The 20,402-nt window shown below is 40.2% G+C and overlaps 4 protein-coding genes across 4 annotated transcripts; all 4 read right to left on the bottom strand.

The window, feature by feature from the left end:
- Nucleotides 1-1,321: 1,321 nt before the first annotated feature.
- On the bottom strand, nt 1,322-3,372 carry LOC124058734 (olfactory receptor 142-like). Its single transcript, XM_046388263.1, has one exon. The coding sequence runs from the start codon at nt 2,276-2,278 to the stop codon at nt 1,322-1,324; it is 957 nt and encodes a 318-aa protein (XP_046244219.1). The 5' UTR covers nt 2,279-3,372.
- Nucleotides 3,373-6,385: 3,013 nt separating this feature from the next.
- On the bottom strand, nt 6,386-7,339 carry LOC124059243 (olfactory receptor 10J4-like). Its single transcript, XM_046389093.1, has one exon. It carries the CDS (start codon nt 7,337-7,339, stop codon nt 6,386-6,388), a length of 954 nt encoding a protein of 317 aa, XP_046245049.1.
- Nucleotides 7,340-9,000: 1,661 nt separating this feature from the next.
- LOC124058725 (olfactory receptor 11A1-like) lies at nt 9,001-10,554 on the bottom strand. The gene has a single exon (XM_046388256.1). It carries the CDS (start codon nt 10,028-10,030, stop codon nt 9,014-9,016), a length of 1,017 nt encoding a protein of 338 aa, XP_046244212.1. The 5' UTR covers nt 10,031-10,554; the 3' UTR covers nt 9,001-9,013.
- A 5,130-nt stretch (nt 10,555-15,684) lies between these two features.
- LOC124058740 (olfactory receptor 10A6-like) lies at nt 15,685-17,574 on the bottom strand. The gene has a single exon (XM_046388269.1). The coding sequence runs from the start codon at nt 16,671-16,673 to the stop codon at nt 15,720-15,722; it is 954 nt and encodes a 317-aa protein (XP_046244225.1). The 5' UTR covers nt 16,674-17,574; the 3' UTR covers nt 15,685-15,719.
- Nucleotides 17,575-20,402: the final 2,828 nt, after the last annotated feature.

The raw sequence follows: 20,402 nt of genomic DNA, 5'->3' as shown, positions 1-20,402 counted from the left end.
TTTATAAATATCAGCTCACTGCCCACAATGTCCACCCACTGAAAAATTATCACAGACTTTACCATAATCTATACATGACTGGCCCTTGTTGAACATACTTCTCAAGCCAATGTTTTGTCACATTTGGACATGAAACTGAGGACTTGCCGTGGTAGCAAGGTATCACAAGGTAGCCCTGTACTAAACCTTCTTCTGTTTTATGGTCTGGTTGACTGAGAGCATAATTTACAAAATAAACATTTTGCTGTACGAAAGATGACTGGCGAAACTATTGACTGAGACCATAAACTCATCAGGAAACAGTTTACTAAGGTCAAAAATCACTTGAGAATATATAACAAGTCTAGATGCCCTAAGAATCTACTGCACAGCTTTCTCATACAATTAGACATCATTTGAAACCAGTGGAACTGGTCCCTGGTGGACATTAGAAAGACTGCAGGTTTAAAGCACTTCCACACTGGGCTTCACTTTTCAGTCATGTAAGCTCCATCTGCTTATTATACTGTCTATACATTTAACCCATCCTGAGTATGAAGATCAGTGGGCGACTAGGAATCAGCTCCTATTATAAGCCGCTGCCTTTAGGTCACTGATGGAAGAGCTGAGCGAATATACATGCATGCAAACACATGGAGAACATGCAAACACCTCAGTGCTCCACAGTAACAACTGAAACAAGCAACTATACTTCAGTTCCTTAGGGTTTCGTCTCCTATTTAAGGTTCTTATGATACTATTTTCAATTAGAAAATCTTTAAAAACACTACAAACTAAATGATTCATGATGATTTCATAGATGGAAATATACCTGTGATGGATGGTGTTTTGGTGGTTTTAATCTGCAACTTTAAATCCATATTTTCAAGAAACAAATCAAATACCACAGTAAAAAAACCCTAAATACAGTACAGATAAACACTTTTCATGACTTTTCACATAACAGTCGACACATTTCATCCTTATTTGAGTTCCTCAAAGGCCTGACTATGATTTTCCTCCTCCAAAAAAAAGACAAAAGACACATTATGCATGCATCAGATATTTAATATGTCATGTGTGTGATAAGTCAGTGGTTTTTAAAATGAGTCTTTAGAAATGAGATAAATTACTAAATTACTTTGGCTGACTGCTCAGTATTTACATTTTTTGAATTTTATATTTGAAATTTGATGGAAATTCTTGACTTCCTGAGGCAGAATTGACCACAGAGATTTTTGACAATTTAGATAAATAAAACCCCACAAAAACAGATTTCGTAAATAAAGCTCACACTCGTTTCTTTCTTGCTGGTGAAGGTGACGAGACATATTTAGACGTCCTACATTTCAGCAAAGATCAGATTTTTGCACACAAGACGGATTTTGGACATATTCAGTCCATACATTACAGGGTTGAAAAGGGGTTGACATGTAAGAAAGTATAAAGATAAAAATATTCGCAACATGCTAGGTGTACTTTTCATGTTAAACCTGCTCTGTAATATTTCAAAGAAACAACCAAAAGAGAAGTTGATCAGAGAAGCCAGGTGAGGTGTGCAGGTACTGACAGCTTTTTGTCTGGTCTGTTTAGAACCTGAAAAACAAACTTTAAGGATCTTCATATACGTGTAAAAGATCAGAGATACTGGACATAAGATTGTGAGACAAGTTGCAACAAGTCCATAGATGTTATTAACTGTGGTGTCATAGCAGGCCAGTTTAACGATGGAGTGGTTGTCACAGTATACTTTGTTAATGATGTTCCCACAGAGCTTTAGAGGGACAATTAAGGATATCAAAACAACAATTGCAAGAAAAGGGGATAACCAACTTACAGCAATAAGCATGGCAACCTTAGGAGTTGTCATATGTGTGTTATATTGTAGAGGATAACATATAGCGAGATATCTGTCATAAGACATTACAGCTAAATTGGCAAATTCCACACTGCCATAAGAATACACACAGTAAATCTGTAGAAAGCAAACTGAAGCAGAAACAGTGTGAACGTCAGAGAGGATCTGAACCAGCAGGAATGGAAACAACCCTGTACTACCATACAGTTCATTTACAAACAGGCTGCACAGGAAAATGTACATAGGTTCATGTAAGCTTCTCTTCATGCAGATAACCACAATGAGCAGGAGATTGGAGCAAAGAATTAAAATAAATAGCAACATAACAATCAGAAAACATAAATATTTTAAAAGACCAATGTCAAAGTAGGCATTGAATGTGAAGTATGAAATCTGAGTTGAGTTTACCATGATCCTGTTTTCAGCTTGTAAAGCAACCATAACACTGTGTGCAGGTCGGGTTAGTGGCACTAATCATATTAGGCTACATTTCCACAAATATTTAACTTCTCTGAATGATTTGAAGCATTCATAAAAATTATTATTCAGTATATAGTTTTATTCCTTTCATTAACGAAATCCATTTTCTGGAGCAATCATGGCAAATACATTATACATACCATTATTTTTATTCAAAAGCCACACAGAATGCTGAGGTGTGAAATTAAACAACACAGTTCATGACATGGTATGAATCCTGTCTGGCTGTAGTTATACCCTGAATCCCTCCTCACTGGACTGAAAGTCGTCTTCTCCTTCTTTAAAACTTTAAAGTCAGGGGACAGCAACAGTTGCAGTGTGACCTCATTACCAAAGGACCAAGGTTAGATACTGATTACTAACAGATGGAAAACCAAACTTTTAAGCTCACTTAAAGGAACAGAGCATTCACAGTATTGACTTTCTTTCCACTTGTTCTTTTAGTTTTGCCTTAACTCTGTAAGTCTTCCCTTTTTGGCCAAATTTTCAATGGCAATTCCCTACCACTAAGCACAAAAAATGTCTCATTATCTGTGTCACCATAACACTCATCCAATGTGTGGTGTTTTCAGTCCAAATTCTCTCTATTTCTATCCACTGGGGGTCTGTTGCTGTCCCATAGGCATCCTGAGCCTGTCTTGCAGTCAAAATAGAGGACTTTTCCAATAACATAACTTCATTTTCACTCCACTTTGCTCGTTACTGCTATTGTTAATTAATTCAGGGACTGTAGTATATCCGATGAGTACAAAAAGGCTGTGATGTGGCTGGGGTATTGAAAAATCTTTAACCTAATAGATAACACCTTCAGTCATTGATGTCCGAGACTTTCAGCCAGGTGGTGTCCAACTCTTCCTGGGCATTTCAACCCCAAATCACAATGTCCACCACTTGTTGGGCCAGCTTTCATGGCCATTCAATGCCCGCCTTGTCTTCCACCTCAGATACAACCTCTGCTGGGCCTTTTTCCTGATGAGGTCTACGTGGGACTTCCACTTGAAATCCCGGGCAATTGTGATTCTTGGCCATTCAATGCCCGCCTTGTCTTCCACCTCAGCTTCTCCTGCCTGTTCCAGAGCCAACAAGTGGCTCTTTCCATTGTCTCCCCCAACCATCAAACAGCTGGTCCCCTCTCCCTTCCTACTATTCCCAGACCTGTATCTTCCACAAAAACTGCAAAATACCCAGGCCTGCCACTTTCTGTCCCTGGGTTGTTGGACAGCAACTTTCTTTTCCAAGACTTCTTAACATCTGTCTTCTCACAGGGCCGTCAGTTCAATCAGAATGATCCTCTTTGCCTTCTCAGACCACATGGCCATGTCAGGACTTGGGGATGTTTGGACAATCTGGAGAAAGTGTAATTCTCTTCCCAGGTCCACTCTGATCTTCCACCTTCTGTCATGACGCTATCTGTATGTATGAGTCCAATCTGGCATCCAACCGGGATGTGTGCCAATGTTCCTCACTGTCCACTTAACTTGCACAGCTGATTCTCCCTCATTGCCCACCTGTGCAGGTATGTTGGTGTTGGAAGTGTTGTACAATGACTGCAGCAAGAAAGAGATGCAAATTGGCTCCACATCCAGTCCCTGATGTTTAGGCCATATGATTTTCCTCTGTGGTAGCTTCCACTTAGTGCAGGCTCCTTGCTATCCAAGCTCTGTGGTCTTGACATCCCCCGTCCTCCTCTAGATCTCAGACCTCTTCTTCGTTCATGTCTCTGCCCTTTGCTTTCGGACTGCTTTCTTCCATTGCTGGAAGAAGGTGGTTCCAAGTCCAGATCTTTTTACTAATGCCTTCACCTCAGGTCTGTTCATCATTGGAGTATCTGTTCTTCATGAGTGCCCTGCACTTCGCCTCCTTCAACTCTTCAAACATTGATGATAGGAGTAGCTGTAACTGTCCAGCCCTGAGGTATGGTCCTACAGATGTGAAGGTTCGAATTCTGAGCCTGCTGAGGTGTTTGTTCTTCATTGTTTTTGACTTTTTGATTCCTTCCACTGATGTTATAGGCATGCGAATAGCCGCATAAGCGTGATCCCTTTATTTACCTCACCCATTCGTCTGCCTGCTTCTTTGTCTTGGAAATATTGCTTCTGTCAGAGAGAGAGGCATCGTACCATTTCCCTAAGCATTTTATTGGACTTTCCTCAATTGATGGCATAACCTCCCCTGGACTTGGAGCTGGAACTTGTTTGTCTCTTTCCAGTATTGGATCACTTCTTGACCACCTTGGTTTGAACTGAATTCTTGGCCATATTGCTAATGTTATGAAGTGCCTTCAGTATTCACCTTCCATCTATCCACCAGTAGATACTGGAGAGTGCTGTTGTCTTGTCTAACCTGGACTTAAATTGTGGGTACAAGCAAGTGGAAATGGACCCTTAGATACATTTGGCATCTGGGTTTGTTGAAAACAAATTTCATTTCGTTTTGATTGAAGAGTGCCCTGCAACGTACCAGAGACTCAAGGGTCAATTTGTTTTGTATATTTGAAAGACAATATTTTGTCTCGGACCTTGAAAAATTTCTATGATGCTCAAGCTGCCCTTGATAAACTCTGAAGCGCTGGCCTCTTAGTGAACGTGAAGAAAACTAAGATGTTCAGGACACATTCATGTCGATCTGGACAAGATGGAGGCTATGCACAACTTCCCAGTCCCCACTAACCTGAAAGCCTTACAGAGGTTCCTGAGCATAGCGATGCAGTATTGCAGAGTTGTTCCCAACTTCTTGCAGATTTCTGAGCCATTCAGCGCCTTAAAGAAAAAGTAGCAATGTTCTTCTGGTCATCTACATGCCAAGATGTTTTTAAGGCACTTAAAGAACACCTGGTAAACCCACCTGTCACAGGTTACCCAAACTTCAATGCATCATGCAAGCATGACAGGGTTTGGGCAGTACTGGTCCAGAAAACAGACCTCGGAACAGAGGAAGTCCTAGCTTTTGCCAGCCACAACCTGAATCCAGCTGAGATAGCAACACAGATGTTTCTGAAATAAGTAGAGCACCTTAACTTTGGTCAGCTTCTGCTCAAGGGAAGGAGTGTAGTGACAAACTCTTAGAACTGCATCACCGCCCACCTGTCCAGAGTTCATTTGTGTTTCCCGCCATCTTCCAATAATGCTTTAACAACACCAACAAAACCTACACAGTGTTCAACCAACCTCTAGGAAATGTTCACTTGTTTCACTACACCTTTTGGATAAAGTGTGGTCTGTTTACTTCATTGTTTTTGGAGCCATTTCATATTTTCCATATGTTACCAACTGCATCCAGGTTCTAGTTTTTATATGATAATGTTTTCAGTTAGTTTAAAAAGACAGCAAACAAAATGTGTATTTTTTATGGGTAAGTCAAGTTCTTTAATTATAGATGGAAATGCACCTGTGATGTACAGTATGTGGTGAAATATTAATCATATTCAGGAATAAATATTCAAATAGCACAGTGCCACATTTCTATGACTGAATGAAACACTACTTTTAAAACAACGCTGGGGTCACAGGGTCTGAGTGGATGTCCGGGAGCATCACAGTAGGATCCAGGGTTCAGATCCCGTCTCCGATATTTAAACTTGTTGATTCATTCTGGTGAAGGTTAGGAAATGCCTGTGATTTTGGTGATACTGTACATTAATAAAAACAAATTGTTTGTCAAATACCGACAACATTTAATCTTTAGAATTCAAATATACGAACGTTTTTTGACTCATGCTAACTGTGTGAGAAAACAAACATCCTGTAGACTGAACTTCATCACTTTTTCACCAACTGCCATAATATTCGGTCATCTATTGATAAAAATGTGCACATTTCATCCTTATCTTCAGATGTCTGACTGTGATTCATAGTAGCACGGTGGCAACTCCCATCCTACGCTACTTCACTACATCATCAAGCTATGTCAGACTATTTTTATTGAGAGACATCTAACAGCAGGAATTACATTAATGTTGTATTATGCATGTAATTATGTTACATAATTACATCTGAGACATCTGAGCATTTTTAAAAAATAGTGACAGATTTCATTATTACAATAAACAGGTAAAACATGGTTTCTTCCTTACTGGTGAAGATGGCAAAATTTGATTGACTGACAAGTAAAGATCAAACTTTTGCACACAATACGGATTTTGGACATATTCAGTCCATACATTACAGGGTTGAAAAGGGGTTGACATGTAAGAAAGTATAAAGATAAAAATATTCGCAACATGCTAGGTGTACTTTCCATGTTAAACCTGCTCTGTAATATTTCAAAGAAACAACCAAAAGAGAAGTTGATCAGAGAAGCCAGGTGAGGTGTGCAGGTACTGACAGCTTTTTGTCTGGTCTGTTTAGAACCTGAAAAACAAACTTTAAGGATCTTCATATACGTGTAAAAGATCAGAGATACTGGACATAAGATTATGGGAACAGTGGCAATAAGTCCATAGATGTTACTGACTGTTGTGTCGGAGCAGGCCAGTTTAACGATGGAGTGGTTGTCACAGTACACTTTGTTAATGATGTTACCACAGAGCTTTGAAGAGAAGCTTAAGGATATCAACACCACCATTGCAAGAAAAGGGAGCAACCAACTTACAGCGATAAGCATGATAATCTTTTTAGTTGTCATCTGTGTGTTATATTGCAGAGGATAACAGATAGCAAGATATCTGTCATAAGACATGATGGCTAAGATAGCAAATTCCACACTGCAATACGTGAACAAACACAAAACCTGCAGAAAGCAAAATGAAGCAGAAACAGTGTGAACGTCAGAGAGGATCTGAACCAGCAGGAATGGAAACAACCCTGTACTACCATACAGTTCATTTACAAACAGGCTGCACAGGAAAATGTACATAGGTTCATGTAAGCTTCTGTTCATGCAGATAACCACGATGAGCAGGAGATTGGAACAAACAATTAAAATAAATAGCAACATAACAATCAGAAAACATAAATATTTTAAAAGACCAATGTCAAAGTAGGCATTGAATGTGAAGTATGAAATCTGAGTTGAGTTTACCATGATCCTGTTTTCAGCTTGTAAAGCAGCCATAACACTGTGTGCAGGTCGGGTTAGTGGCACTAATCATATTAGGCTACATTTCCACAAATATTTAACTTCTCTGAATGAAAAGTTTTATTTCTTTAATTAAAGCAGCTGATTTTCAGAATTCATGACAAATGCCTTGTGTCTGTCGTTATCATATTCATATAAAGCCAACAGAGGTGAGAAACTAAACATCACCGTTCATGACATTGTGTGAATCCTGCCTGGCTGTAGTCAGTCTCCTTCTTTAAAACCTTTAAGTCAGGAGACGCCCACAGCTTCAGACTTCATTATCAAAGGACCCAAGTACTAATACTGATTTTTAATTGATGGAAAATCAAACTTCAAATCCTACTCACAGTTGAAACATATTGGAAGATAGCTTAATAAAAGAGAATGGTATAACTATGTCTACTAAATCTGCTTTCTTGGCCTCTTTTTTCGGAATGGCAATTTTTTGCCAGTGAACAAAAAGTCGTCTCAATGACTTTGTCACCTTAACAGTCATCCACTGCAACGACATAAGTGTACCAACTACACACAACCAACCACCCGCTCTGCAAACCTTTCAGTCCATTCCATGAAATGGACTTTTTTCCATTTCATCCACTCAGCTATTTTTCTTATGTGCATACAGAGTTTATATATCAATCACAGGTTATTGATCAATTATCCATCATCAGTTTTTATGCTGTCACTTATCCCTGGCAGCCACTCCAAAATCCAACATGTTTTTGGAGTGGAGGGGCTTACCTGTACCCGGCTGATCTCTACATACAGCATTGTCCCTGAAATCAAACTCCTGAGTACGGATCAGGTAATGTGAGGATAATAATCAGTCCCATACTGATGCACCACTGAGTTGAGTTTGTGTCAGAAAGTTGTTTCTTAGAGTGTCTGGATGGGAACTAACGGAGGGCAACCCTCAAGCTCTGCTTGAGGACCTTAATAATTAGGTGGGAAAAGACAAAAGAACTTAAAGGGGAAGTTTAGAGGAACAAAGTTTATGCTTGAAGGGTGACACTGTATCTGCATGTGTGGGCTCTTACATTACATCACAGCTGACTTTGGCCACTTGACCACACGAACTGTGATGTATTTCTTTCTGGTGCCAATGAAGATTTTGGGGAGTGAAAACATAAAGTGTGTTCACGAAGGAAAAAGCTGAAAAAACAAATGATCCCTTTCAGTATTTCAGTAACATACAATTTGCAAAACTAGCTCGACTGCTAACCTTCTGCTCAGCGAGCTCCGCTCACAGCACAGCTGCACAGAATGAGCTCAAACTCATTCACACGTACTCATTCAGTACTGAAGCAATGGGCCTTTGTGACATCCACAACTGACAATGCAGACCCACAAATTAGTATCAGGTTACACAGAGAAATCTGTTATGTGTAGGTGGTGCTTCTTTGGTGGTTGCTCTGCTGTGAATTTCTTTCAGGGCTCATAATTTTTAGAATTACTGTAAAAATGTAAGGCAAAACAAGAAATCTGAAATCATGTCTCATTTTTATTGTTTTTCAAATCCACTGCCGGAACTTGATTCCAGTTCATTATATCCCATATTAATCAGGGACAATAAGACAACTGCATTTATGTTGAAAGTATTTGTCCAAAATCAAAATTTATTTACTGACACCTTTGTTTTCACATTGACAAAGTATCTGTGCAACCAGTCAACATTTTATAACAGAGCAATTGTTTACATGTATGTCGAATATTTGTCATTTGCAGTCCGTACATGATTGGATTGAGAAGAGGCTGTATGATGAGGAAGTACAGAGACAGAAGGATTCGCAGCATACTGGGTACACCAGTCGTATCAAATCTACTCTGAAGTATTTCAAAGCAGCAACCAAATGAAAAGTTGAGCAGAGAAGCCAGGTGAGGTGTGCAGGTACTGACAGCTTTCTGTCTGGTCTGCTTAGAACCAGAAAAACAAACTTTAAGAATTTTTGTGTAAGAGAAAAGGATTGGAATGAGAGGGACTAAGACAGTGAGAACAGTACCAAAAAGTCCATAAATGTTGTTCACTTTGGTGTCAGAACAAGCCAACTTGACAACAAGGTAGTTATGACAATACAAACTGTTTATGATGTTTCCACAAAGTGGCAAACGGATGTTTAAGGACAAAGTAATTAAAAATTTCACAAAAGAGTACAACCATATTACAACAATAAAAATGGCTGCCTTGTTTGATGTCATACGTGTGTTATATTGTAGAGGATAACAAATAGCGAGATATCTGTCATAAGACATGACGGCTAAGTTACTAAACTCTACATGTGCATATGTGTACAAACAGAAGATCTGCAGATAACAGAAGGGAACAGAAACAGTGTGAACGTCAGAGAGGATCTGAACCAGCAGGAATGGAAACAACCCTGTACTACCATACAGTTCATTTACAAACAGGCTGCACAGGAAAATGTACATAGGTTCATGTAAGCTTCTGTTCATGCAGATAACCACGATGAGTGACGTGTTGACAACAAGAATAACAAAGTAAAGCAGTGCAGTTAACACAAAATAGAAGTATCTCAGATTTCCCACGTGTATGTAAGCACTAAGAATGAAATAAGACAAAGTTGAATTTACCATCATTCTTGTTTTAGGTGACAAAATGACAACAGTTTGCAAATTATAAAAAGCTTTGCTTCTCATTTTTTAATTAAGAACATTCCTCTAACACAGGCATTATTGCCATATTTACTGAGCTTTTCGTTGACAACACGGCTTCACTGCTTTAGCACAACCAGACGAAAAGGAAAAAAAAAACCTCACAAGCAACAGAAACTTACCATTTACTCCCTATCGTCACTGAACCTTTAAATACATTTAAAGAGACTTCTTTAAATGAGAAACATTCACATTTCTGCTGTGCTGCAGTAACTAATGAGAGCCTGCTATGTCTGCTGCTTTATATGTCTTCATGACAACAGACCACCGAGGTGCTCCACAGAACGCCACAGGAAGTCCTTCCTCCCTGTGGCTGTCAGACTCTTCAACTCATCCCCTTTCTCCACACAGGACAGAACAATTTATCCTGAACTACAATTAACACTTTAAGACTGTATTCGCACCTTATCCTTTGCCGTTCTGCACCTTACCTAGATATCTCATGTATATACTCTGCTATTTTTTTATATTACTCTGTTATTTTATATTTTGTGTGATTACTTGCTACTTTTGTTTGCTTCTTCTGTATTGCAACCCTGGCACAACAATTTCCTGCGGGATCAATAAAGTTCTTATCTTAATATCAACACTGTGGTACCACCTGTCGCACCCCCTGCTGGGATGTAATGTGAAGGCTGTAATGTAATGTAAAGGATCCCTGAAAGCAGAACACTCTAGACAGAAGTCAGTTTACAAAGAGCTTTACTGAGAGTAATCAGAGTTAGCACAGCCATTCAGAAATAGTTTCTCAAAAACAGTCTTTCAGTTAGCAACGAGATAACTCAAAAAGCAAAGAGCCGGGGTGACATGTGAGTACTGTGGTCTGTGGTCAGAGCTGATTTTTGAACGGAGAAACACTGGGCAGGACGGGCGGAGGTGAAGCCTTAGCATAAAAACGAAAACAGGATCAGTCAAGTCAGTCACACAAGTGGCTCAAGGAAACCGGCTTAATCTGCAAAACATGAAAAGAGGGGTGAACTCCAAGCGAAGGAGGCTGTCTAAGTTTGACCACAGATGGATTACAAATTTTCTGAATTGCTAAAACACTAATTTCTGTTCTGTGAATCAATGCTCAGTTGTCTAAACTCATTTGCTGAATTGAGCATCATTTTGACAAAACCATAAACCATCTTCACCAAGTAAAACACTATTTACAGATCTCAGTCCTTCCTTTTGCAAAACTCTAAACACATTCTCATGCAATAAAACACAGTTGTCACCGTGATGTACTTGTGATGCAGAACAGTAACAACAAGCGCCAAAATATGAACACAAGTAAAACGTGTCATTCATTGAACACAACAATTCATTAACAAGGTGTTGTGTTTAATGACTGCTCAGCAGTTTTGGTTTTAGTTTTGTTTTTGTTTTTTTTGTACAATTTGTGCAACATCTGACAACATCGTTCAGTTTTGAGCACATGTAAAACTATTTTGAGGTGATGGTATGATTTTGCAAAAAGAATCAGAGGTTTTGTGAATGTAGCTTGAGAAAAAAGTTTTGTGTTTAGAATTCTGAGAAAAGGATTCAAAAAATGTGTTTTAGCAATTGTGAAAAACTGTAAGCCGTATACATTAACAGTAGAAGTGTTCTTACAATATCAGTCAGGACATTGTATTGCATTCTTGGTCAAGTTATTACACTTTTCTACCAAGTTAAAGGTATAATCAGGATTTTCCTTAAAAAAAAGAAAAACAGAAAGAAAAATAAAAAAAATAAAATAAACAAGTATCGACTCTGCTGCCCTCATTTCCGTTTATCAGTAATAATGGAGAAAGAGTCGATTGGAAAATTTTAATCCCAGAATGCAGTTTTGGTGTGTTTACAAACAGCCACTGACAAATTCTGCTTAGTATACCTTTAAGTGCAAATTTTATTAAATTTTGCAAAAAAAATTATAGATTTTTCTTTTTCTTTTTTTTATAGGTTTACATTTTCTTTTGTTTAAAAGATTTTCACCTTTTTATTATCAGAATCAGGTTTATTGGCCAAATTCAGACCCTATGATTGATGTAACTGTTCATCAGAATGATGGCTTGTGCAAACAAACTGCTCTTGTGAGACCTGAATGGAAGGCAGGAATTCACCAGTGATTTTCTCTACAGTCCTGACTGTTTGCTGTAGTTTGTTCCTGTCCTGTTTGGTGGTGTGATGGATGAACATAGAACAACTGATTCAGTTCTACTCTGGGTTACTGTAGAATAGAACTGGCTCAACAGCTCCTGACGCAAGATGGACATTCTGAGCTTGAACAGGAAGTACATCCTCTGCTGGACCTTTCTGGTGTCAGAGTCCATGTTGGACGCCTGTTTTAGGTGCTGGGCTTGAAGGTTTCCACAGCACACACAGTATTGCTGAGTATGGTGATGAGGTGCACTGTTGGGGGGACTCTTTCCTTTTTTCCCCCAGCGTCATCTGCTGCCTCTGGGTCTGTCTAAGGTTGTGATCCACTGTCAGGTGGAGGCAGGAACAGTGAGCTGGGTGACTATGGAGAAATGATGGTGTTGAATGCTGAACTGACAGGATCCTAGCATTTGTCCCTGAGAAATCAAGGTGATCCAGATTGTAGTGCAATCCTGTATTGACTCTGTGGACAAACTGCAGGGGGGGCAGAAGTGGGCCTGTGATGTCCTTCAGGTCGGTCAACACCAGCCTCTCAAAGGATTACATGACCACAGATGTCAGGGCAAGGGGCCTGTAGTTATTTTGGCTTAGAGATGGACTTGGATGATTGTAGATCATTTGAAGCAGGGTGGAACTTCACACAGCTCCAGTGATTTATTCATTCATCCCTGAAAGAACTGACACACGTATTCTTCACAGATACTGAATGCATAGTCATTTTGTGCAAACCTGTTTTTCAACTCTTCAGCATGACAGATCTTTGCTCCTCTAAGCTCCTTTGTCAGTGTGTCTCTGGTCTGGTTGTACAGGATTCTGTCCCACTTCTGTAGGGCTCCTCTGGATTCTACATCCACAAGAATATGTTTATGTTTTGAAAGGCATAACATTTACGATAAGATGAGATAAGATAAGTCAAGAGAGGCCTGTATTCGTCTACAGTGGGGAAATTCTCATTGTCACAGCAGCACAAGGGCAGCAAAGCGTTCACACTACTTCTTTGAATTCCTAGAACTGAGATTTTTGCTGACCTTGTTTTAATTTGAAAATTCAGTGAAAACTGATTTGGTCTTGCTTTTTTAGGATATGCCCTTCCCTGATTCGTCAAGCCCCTATCAAATCACAGGTCCTATGGCATTCAGTAGACATTATCTGCTGTGTTGCTCAACTGCACATGCATCTTTGAAATTAACCACTGGTCCGAGAACATTCACCTTCACTTTCTTGGCTGAATCCCTTTCACTGGCAAAGGGCTCTGTGAAGACTCAGCGAAATTACTACCTTGTTGTGGTGGGAACCTGTAGACAAAGACCCAAGCTCAACAGGCAGCTTGGGTCGGGTTGCATATACGGGGGGGGAGGGCATGAGGGACACAGTGGCTACCAATAAGCCCCTGGGGAAAAGGCAAAGCCCTAAGCAGAACTGTGAATGTAGCTGAAAATGAGGAACACTTTGAAGCTAATTGTGGGGGTAATTGAGCAGCTTGAACCAGTCATTTGCTAGTTCATGGGTGCAAAGACCACATCCATCCAACAAGTGGACATCCAGGAATCTAGTGACATACTGAAAGTCAGGACTTGAAACTGAAATAATTTTGACTTGAACCCGACCTCAAGGCAGAAATATAAGTTGATCCAAAATTACCTTTGTTGCTGTGATCACAGAAATAAACACTTGCTCAAGGGTTAAGGAAACGTGACAAAAAGAAACAACTGCAAATACAAAATATGAAAAAACAGCTGTCTCCAGTGTTGTATGATGTTACCCTACTTCTTCATACTGCCATACTGTTGACCACCAGATTCTTTTACAGAGATTAGAAAATCAAATTGGTATGAATGAAACTGCTTTAAGCTGGTTCAAGTCCTACCTATCAGACAGACATCACTTTGTACATGTAAATCACAACTCGTCCATGCACACTAAGGTCAGCCATGATGTTCCACAAGATTCTGTGCTTGGCCCGATCCTATTCACAATCTCTATGCTCCCACTAGGCAATGTGATCAGAAAGCACTCTATAAATTTTCACTGTTATGCTGACGACACCCAATTGTATTTATCAATGAAGCCAGATGAAAGCAATCAGTTAACACAACTGCAATGATTTATATAATGACAGATATTAAGTCCTGGATGACCCACAACTTTCTTCTATTGAACTCAGACAAAACTGAGGTTCTACTAGTTGGTCCAAAACACCTTAGACAATCTTTAGCTAATGATACACCCTTTCATAACGGACTAGCTCCTGCCTCAAGCACCACTGTAAAGAATCTTGGTGTTAGGTTTGATCAGGACTTGTCTTTCAACATGCACATAAAACTAATCTCGAGGACTGCGTACTTCCACCTTCGTAACATTGCAAAAATCAGGCATGTCCTTTCCTTAGATGCTGCTGAGAAGCTCATCCATGTTTTTGTTACCTCTAGGCTGGATTGCTGTAACTCTCTTTTGTCAGGATGCCCTAAAAAATCCCTCAGGACTCTGCAGCTCATTCAGAACTCTGCAGCTCGTGTTCTGACTAAGACTAAGAGGCGTGACCACATTTCACCTGTGCTGGCCTCTCTACATTGGCTTCCAGTAAAATTTAGAGTAGAATTTAAGATCCTCATCCTAATCTACAAAGCTGTGCATGGTCTGGCACCATCATATATCACGGCAGCACTTCTGGAGCTGCTGGATCCAGAATCTCCTACCCTGCCCTCCTCTCCCCCTCTCCTGTCTCTCCCCCCTCTCCTGTCTCTCCTCTCCCCCCTCTCCCTCCCAGGCGGTCACAGCAGAAGGCCGTCTACACTGAGTCTGGTTCTGCTTGAGGTTTCTGCCTGTTAAAAGGAAGTTTTTCCTCGTCACTGTCGCCAAATGCTTACTCAGTGTGAGGTTTTGCCCTGGGACCTGTTTCTCTCTGATTCTCTTTTTTTTTTTTTTTTTTTTTTGAATAGTGTTGTTTACACACCTGTAAAGTGTCTTGAGATAACTCTGTTATGAAATGACACTTTAAATAAAACTGAACTGAATTGAATTGAATTCTTCCTTTGTCCCATAAACACAAGTCAGTGCTTGCGGTTGCTGGAGGGAACGTCCAGCGTCACCTGCTGCATTTGCTGAAATGGCTGTGAAATACTCGTTTTTTCTGTTTTTCTCATATCTTGTGCACTGCATTACTAAATAAAATTTAGTGATTTGGGGCTAAATGAAAATAGTCCCCAACAAATGCACTATTTCCTTTCCTTGTTTGAGTAATGTTTTATTGGAAACTACAGTGCGTAGCTGTTTAAGAAAATTAGATTTATTAAATGTAATATAGTTTTTGTTTTTAAAAGAGAACAGGAAGTCAGAAAATATCACACACATTGTGCAATTAACTGATTCTGATTTAAATGAAAGCTATAATACTGAGGAACTGTATGTACTTACTGCTCTGAGATCAGGCTGAGCAAATACATTTTATTTCTTGTTTACCAAAAACAAGTGCATGATTAATGCTGATTAGAGTATTTCCTAATATGACACTCTAATCCACAAACATGAATGTTTAATTTGAGCTTTTCTTTCAATCAATCTGATTCACTTTCCGACACAATTTTAAAACAGACTTACATATAGTACGGACTTTGGTCATGTTCAGTCCGTACATCACAGGGTTAAAGAGCGGCTGACACGTCAGAAAATACAAGGATAAAACAATATGCAACATACTGTGCACACCTTTCAAATCAAATCTGCTTTGTAATATTTCAAAACAAACACCAAAGGAGAAGTTGATGAGAGAAGCCAGGTGAGGTGTGCAGGTACTCACAGCTTTTTGTCTCGTCTGTTTAGAACCTGAAAAACACACTTTAAGAATCTTCATGTATGTGTAAAGGATTAAAATTAAAGGACCAAACACTGTGAGAAAAGTGCCAAAAAGTCCATAAATGTTGTTGGCTCTGGTTTCAGAGCAGGCCAGTTTCACAATGGAGTAGTTTAAACAGTAAACTTTGTTGATGGTGTCGCCACACAGCTGTAAAGAGTAACTTAAGAATGTTGTGACAAAAACTACAAGAAAAGAGCAAAACCAGGTCACAACAATAAGTGTGGCAGTTTTGTTATTTGTCATACGTGTGTTATATTGTAGTGGACAACATATAGCGAGATATCTGTCATAAGACATGATGGCTAAGTTGAAAAATTCTACGCACACATAAGAGTACACACAGAAAATCTGCAGATAACAGAAGGGAACAGAAACAGTGTGAACGTCAGAGAGGATCTGAACCAGCAGGAGTGGAAACAACCCTGTACTACCATACAGTTCATTTACAAACAGGCTGCACAGGAAAATGTACATAGGTTCATGTAAGCTTCTGTTCATGCAGATAACCACAATGAGAAATAAATTGGAGCAAACAGTTAAAATATATAAAGATATGATAATAAGAAAGTTTAAATATCTAAAAAGCCCAGTGTCAAAGTAGGCAGCAAGTATGAAATATAAAGGCCGAGTTGAGTTTCCATTCATCTTCATTTCAGCTTGTAAAGCAACCACAGCATATTTCAGTGGATGAAATTTTACATTTTAACACAGATTTCCTGCAAAAGCTCAACCATGAAATACACAAACAATAACATGTATTTACGCAAGAGAAAATTATGGTAAAGAACTTAAATGTGAAAAATACCACAGTGTGAAAGCTAACATTCACTTGTTGCAGTCAGACTGAGTCCCTCGCAACTGAGCTGAAACCTTTCCTGCTTGTTTTAAAGGGTTCAAGGCAGCAGACTGACCTCATTAAAGGTCCCTCACGTTTTAGAAACTTTCCTGTCAGCACTGCTAAATGATAACAATAATAAGTATTGTATTCAATTTATTTTTGCCCCAAAAGAAAATAAAGATTTTTTATTTCTGTTATTCATCTAATTTATGTGCACTTGTTTCATTTGAGCTCAAAGTCTGTACTGCATTTTAACAGCATTAAAAAATAAACATATCAGAGGCATGTTTTACTGCGCTGAGTGCACGTTTTGATTAATTTGTGAAAACTTAGCAAAACGATGGCTGCTGTGCCACAAGCAGCAATGAGTACATTACGTTCCCAAGTTAAAGAAGAATTTATCATTTCAACTGCTGTTCAGCTTTCTGGCGATTTGTTTCATATCGAGGATGTCATCAAACTCAGCTTTTTACCTCCTTTTGATGACATTCTTTCACATTCATTCACTCATTCACAACATTCTTTGACTTATCAAGAATGTTGCTGCATGTAAAGCAGTTGCTGGCTGGCCTCCATCTTTGCTTTGAAGGTCAGTTGTTGTCCTTGCAGGATTTACAGGTCGTCCTCCTGAGGGGCTCCAGGGCATACGGACCAGATGTTCAGTCTATTGTCTCGTACTTTGTGCTTCTTCCTGACTCAAACACTAAAACATCTGCAGTTGTACAGAGAGATACCTACAGTGGCAGAGTAATGTAACGGAAATGTCTTTGAGAGATAGCCGATCCAAATAGGATGAGCCAAGAACAGATTGGATTGGCCCTCAGCTGGAACAGGAAGTACATTCTCTATGGGGCCTTTTTGGTGTCAGAGTTTAGTTGGGTGACCATTTAGGTTCTGGGAGAGACAGTGGTCAAGTTGTTCTAAACCTGAATCACAATCAGAATCAAAATACTTCTGATTCTTACCGGCTGTTCAACCTTCTGTCTGTGTGCACACTTCTTACCATCCTGAATAAGGCTGATGAATGTTGTGTGGTCTGCAAACGAGGAGTTTAAGTAAGAAAGTTCAACAGACGGTCTCCAGAGGATTTGCAGAGGGAGACGAACAGTGGGGAGAGTGCAGATCCCTGTGGGACTCCAGTGCTGTTTGACCGGATGCTGGATGTGATTGGGAGCTGGGTGAATTTGTGGCAGAATATTTCTGAGATGATGGTGTTGAACCGTTTGCTGGCAGGATGCTTTGTCCCTGGCAAGTCGACGTGTTGCAGGATGTAGCGCAGTCCAAGTCTCTGCATCGTTCGCTGGCCTGGAGACAAATTGCAAGGGGAAGGAGCATCAGGAGGCCTTTGGTGTCCTTCAGGTGAGCCAACATTAATCCCTCGAAGGATTTCATGACCACCAATGTCAGGGCAAGGGGTCTGAAGTCATTTTGTCTTGAGATTAAGGGTTTCTTAAGGGATCAGGATGATTGTAGATCATTTGAAGAATGAGTAATGATGACCTTTTTAATGTACTGACACAGTATGTCTGTGTCCAGTCAACATTTTATAACAGAGCAATTGTTTACATGCATGTCGAGCCCCAACCCCAGGCCTGGCTCCAGGGTGAGGCCCCAGTAACGCCAATCAATCAACGCTAATCTGCAAGACATGAAAAGAACGGTGAACTCTAAGCAACACAGGTTGTCTAAGTTTGACCACAGATGGATTAATCACCTTGGCGATGAGAAAAGAACCCAGAAGCCGAAGAGAGAGATTTTTGGAGTACAACTTCAAGGGGAATGTTTTGGCAGAAAGCCACACCTCTTGACCCATGCCATAGCTGGGATGCTCTCGTGTCTCTCCACACCCGGTGACAATGGCAATGATGGTGTTGGACCAAGGGAACAACTAAATCTGACACCTCTTGCTTCAAAATTTGACAAGTCTGTGGCAGCGCTGGTCAACGATTTGTAGCATGCTCGACTCAGGGAAGGTGGTCAGGCCAGGAAGCAGGATTGCAGGCACAGCACCCAGCACAGGGCTGACTCCAGGTCTAGGTTTGCACTTTTGTTTTCACTGTTTGTCTGAGGATAGAAACCAGAGGAAAGACTGACCAAGGCCCCCAGAGCCAAACAAAAAGCAAACTGGGAGGCAAACTGGGGGTCCCATTCAGAGACAAAGGATTCCCACTGAAGCACCTGGGAACAGGCTGAAGCAGGAACATATACGCACTCAGGAGGTTCTGTTCCTGGCTTGGAGCCTCCCAAACTACTGACTCAATCTCCCAAGAGATTGTAGCAAAGACCATCTAGGAGGGGAGGATGGGTTCTGGAGCAGCCTCATTATCTGACTCTGCAAACAAGTTGGCAAGACAGGGCATCTGGCTTGATGTTTCGGGATCCAGGTCTGTAAGTCAAGGTAAAGTTAAAGCAGCTGAAAAACAAAGACCACCGGTCCTGCCTAGAGTTCAGCCTTTTGGTGGACTGAATATTAGCAAGGTTATTGTCATCTGTCTAAACCAAAAAAGTAACGTCAGCCCCCTCCAGCCAGTGTCGCCACTCCTCCAAGACTACTTTTACAGTTAACAACTCACAATTACCCACATCGTACTTGTGCTTAGCAGGGACCAGGCGATGGGGGGAAAAGGTGCAAGGATGGAGTTTATTACTCAACTCAGGGTCTTGAGAGAGCACAGCTCCTTCACCTGTGTCAGTTGCACTGACCTGAACAATGAATTGGCAGCACGGGTTGGTGTGGAGAACAGGGTTTTGAGGAATTAAAAGGCCTCATCTGCCTCAGGTGGTCAAAAAGCAATCTTAACAGATTTCTGTCTGGTCACAGTGGCAGCCACTGAACTAAAGTTCCCAGTAAACCTACGATAAAAGTTGGCAAATTCTAGGAAATGTAGCTGGTTTCTGGACTGGGGTTTTAGCCAATTCAAGTCAAGTCAGTTCAAGAGGTTTTGATGGTCATTTCAGCCATTTACAGTAACAGTGAACAATAAAATAAAACAGTGTTCCTCCAGGGACCAGGTGCTACACTAGAAATTAAATACGCACTGTACATAGTGCAAACTGACACAAGACAATACATAATGCACAGGACTAAGCATAGTGTACAAGGACTGTGCGGACTACACACACAGCACAGAGACTATACAAGACCATACATAGTGCACAGATACAATAGATACAACAGTAAAGACGTGGCGTGAAATTCACACTTTTCAGCTTTCACAAACAACTTATTCTCCAGGGGTCTCTGAAGGACAGATCTGACATGAACCACATGTTCATCAAGCGACTTAGAGAAGATAAAAATATCTAATCAAGAAAAAGTTTACCTCAGTAGTTTGAGTGTGTAGGATTTAGGTGCAGGACTGGAATGTTCATAATGATGTTTTCATTTGTGTATAAACTAAGAATCCTTTTGTTTGATGGTCAACCTGGATAAAATGGGTAAAATAATAATTAAAAAAATCTACAGTATCCCAGAATCGACAAACCAAACACTGGCTCTAAAGAGGGCCTTTCTCATTTATTGTGATTATGGAGGTCAGGCG

The sequence above is a fragment of the Scatophagus argus genome, chromosome 5, assembly GCF_020382885.2.
Source record: "Scatophagus argus isolate fScaArg1 chromosome 5, fScaArg1.pri, whole genome shotgun sequence".
Lineage (NCBI taxonomy): Eukaryota > Metazoa > Chordata > Actinopteri > Scatophagidae > Scatophagus > Scatophagus argus.
This window is presented reverse-complemented; position numbering and strand designations above follow the sequence as displayed.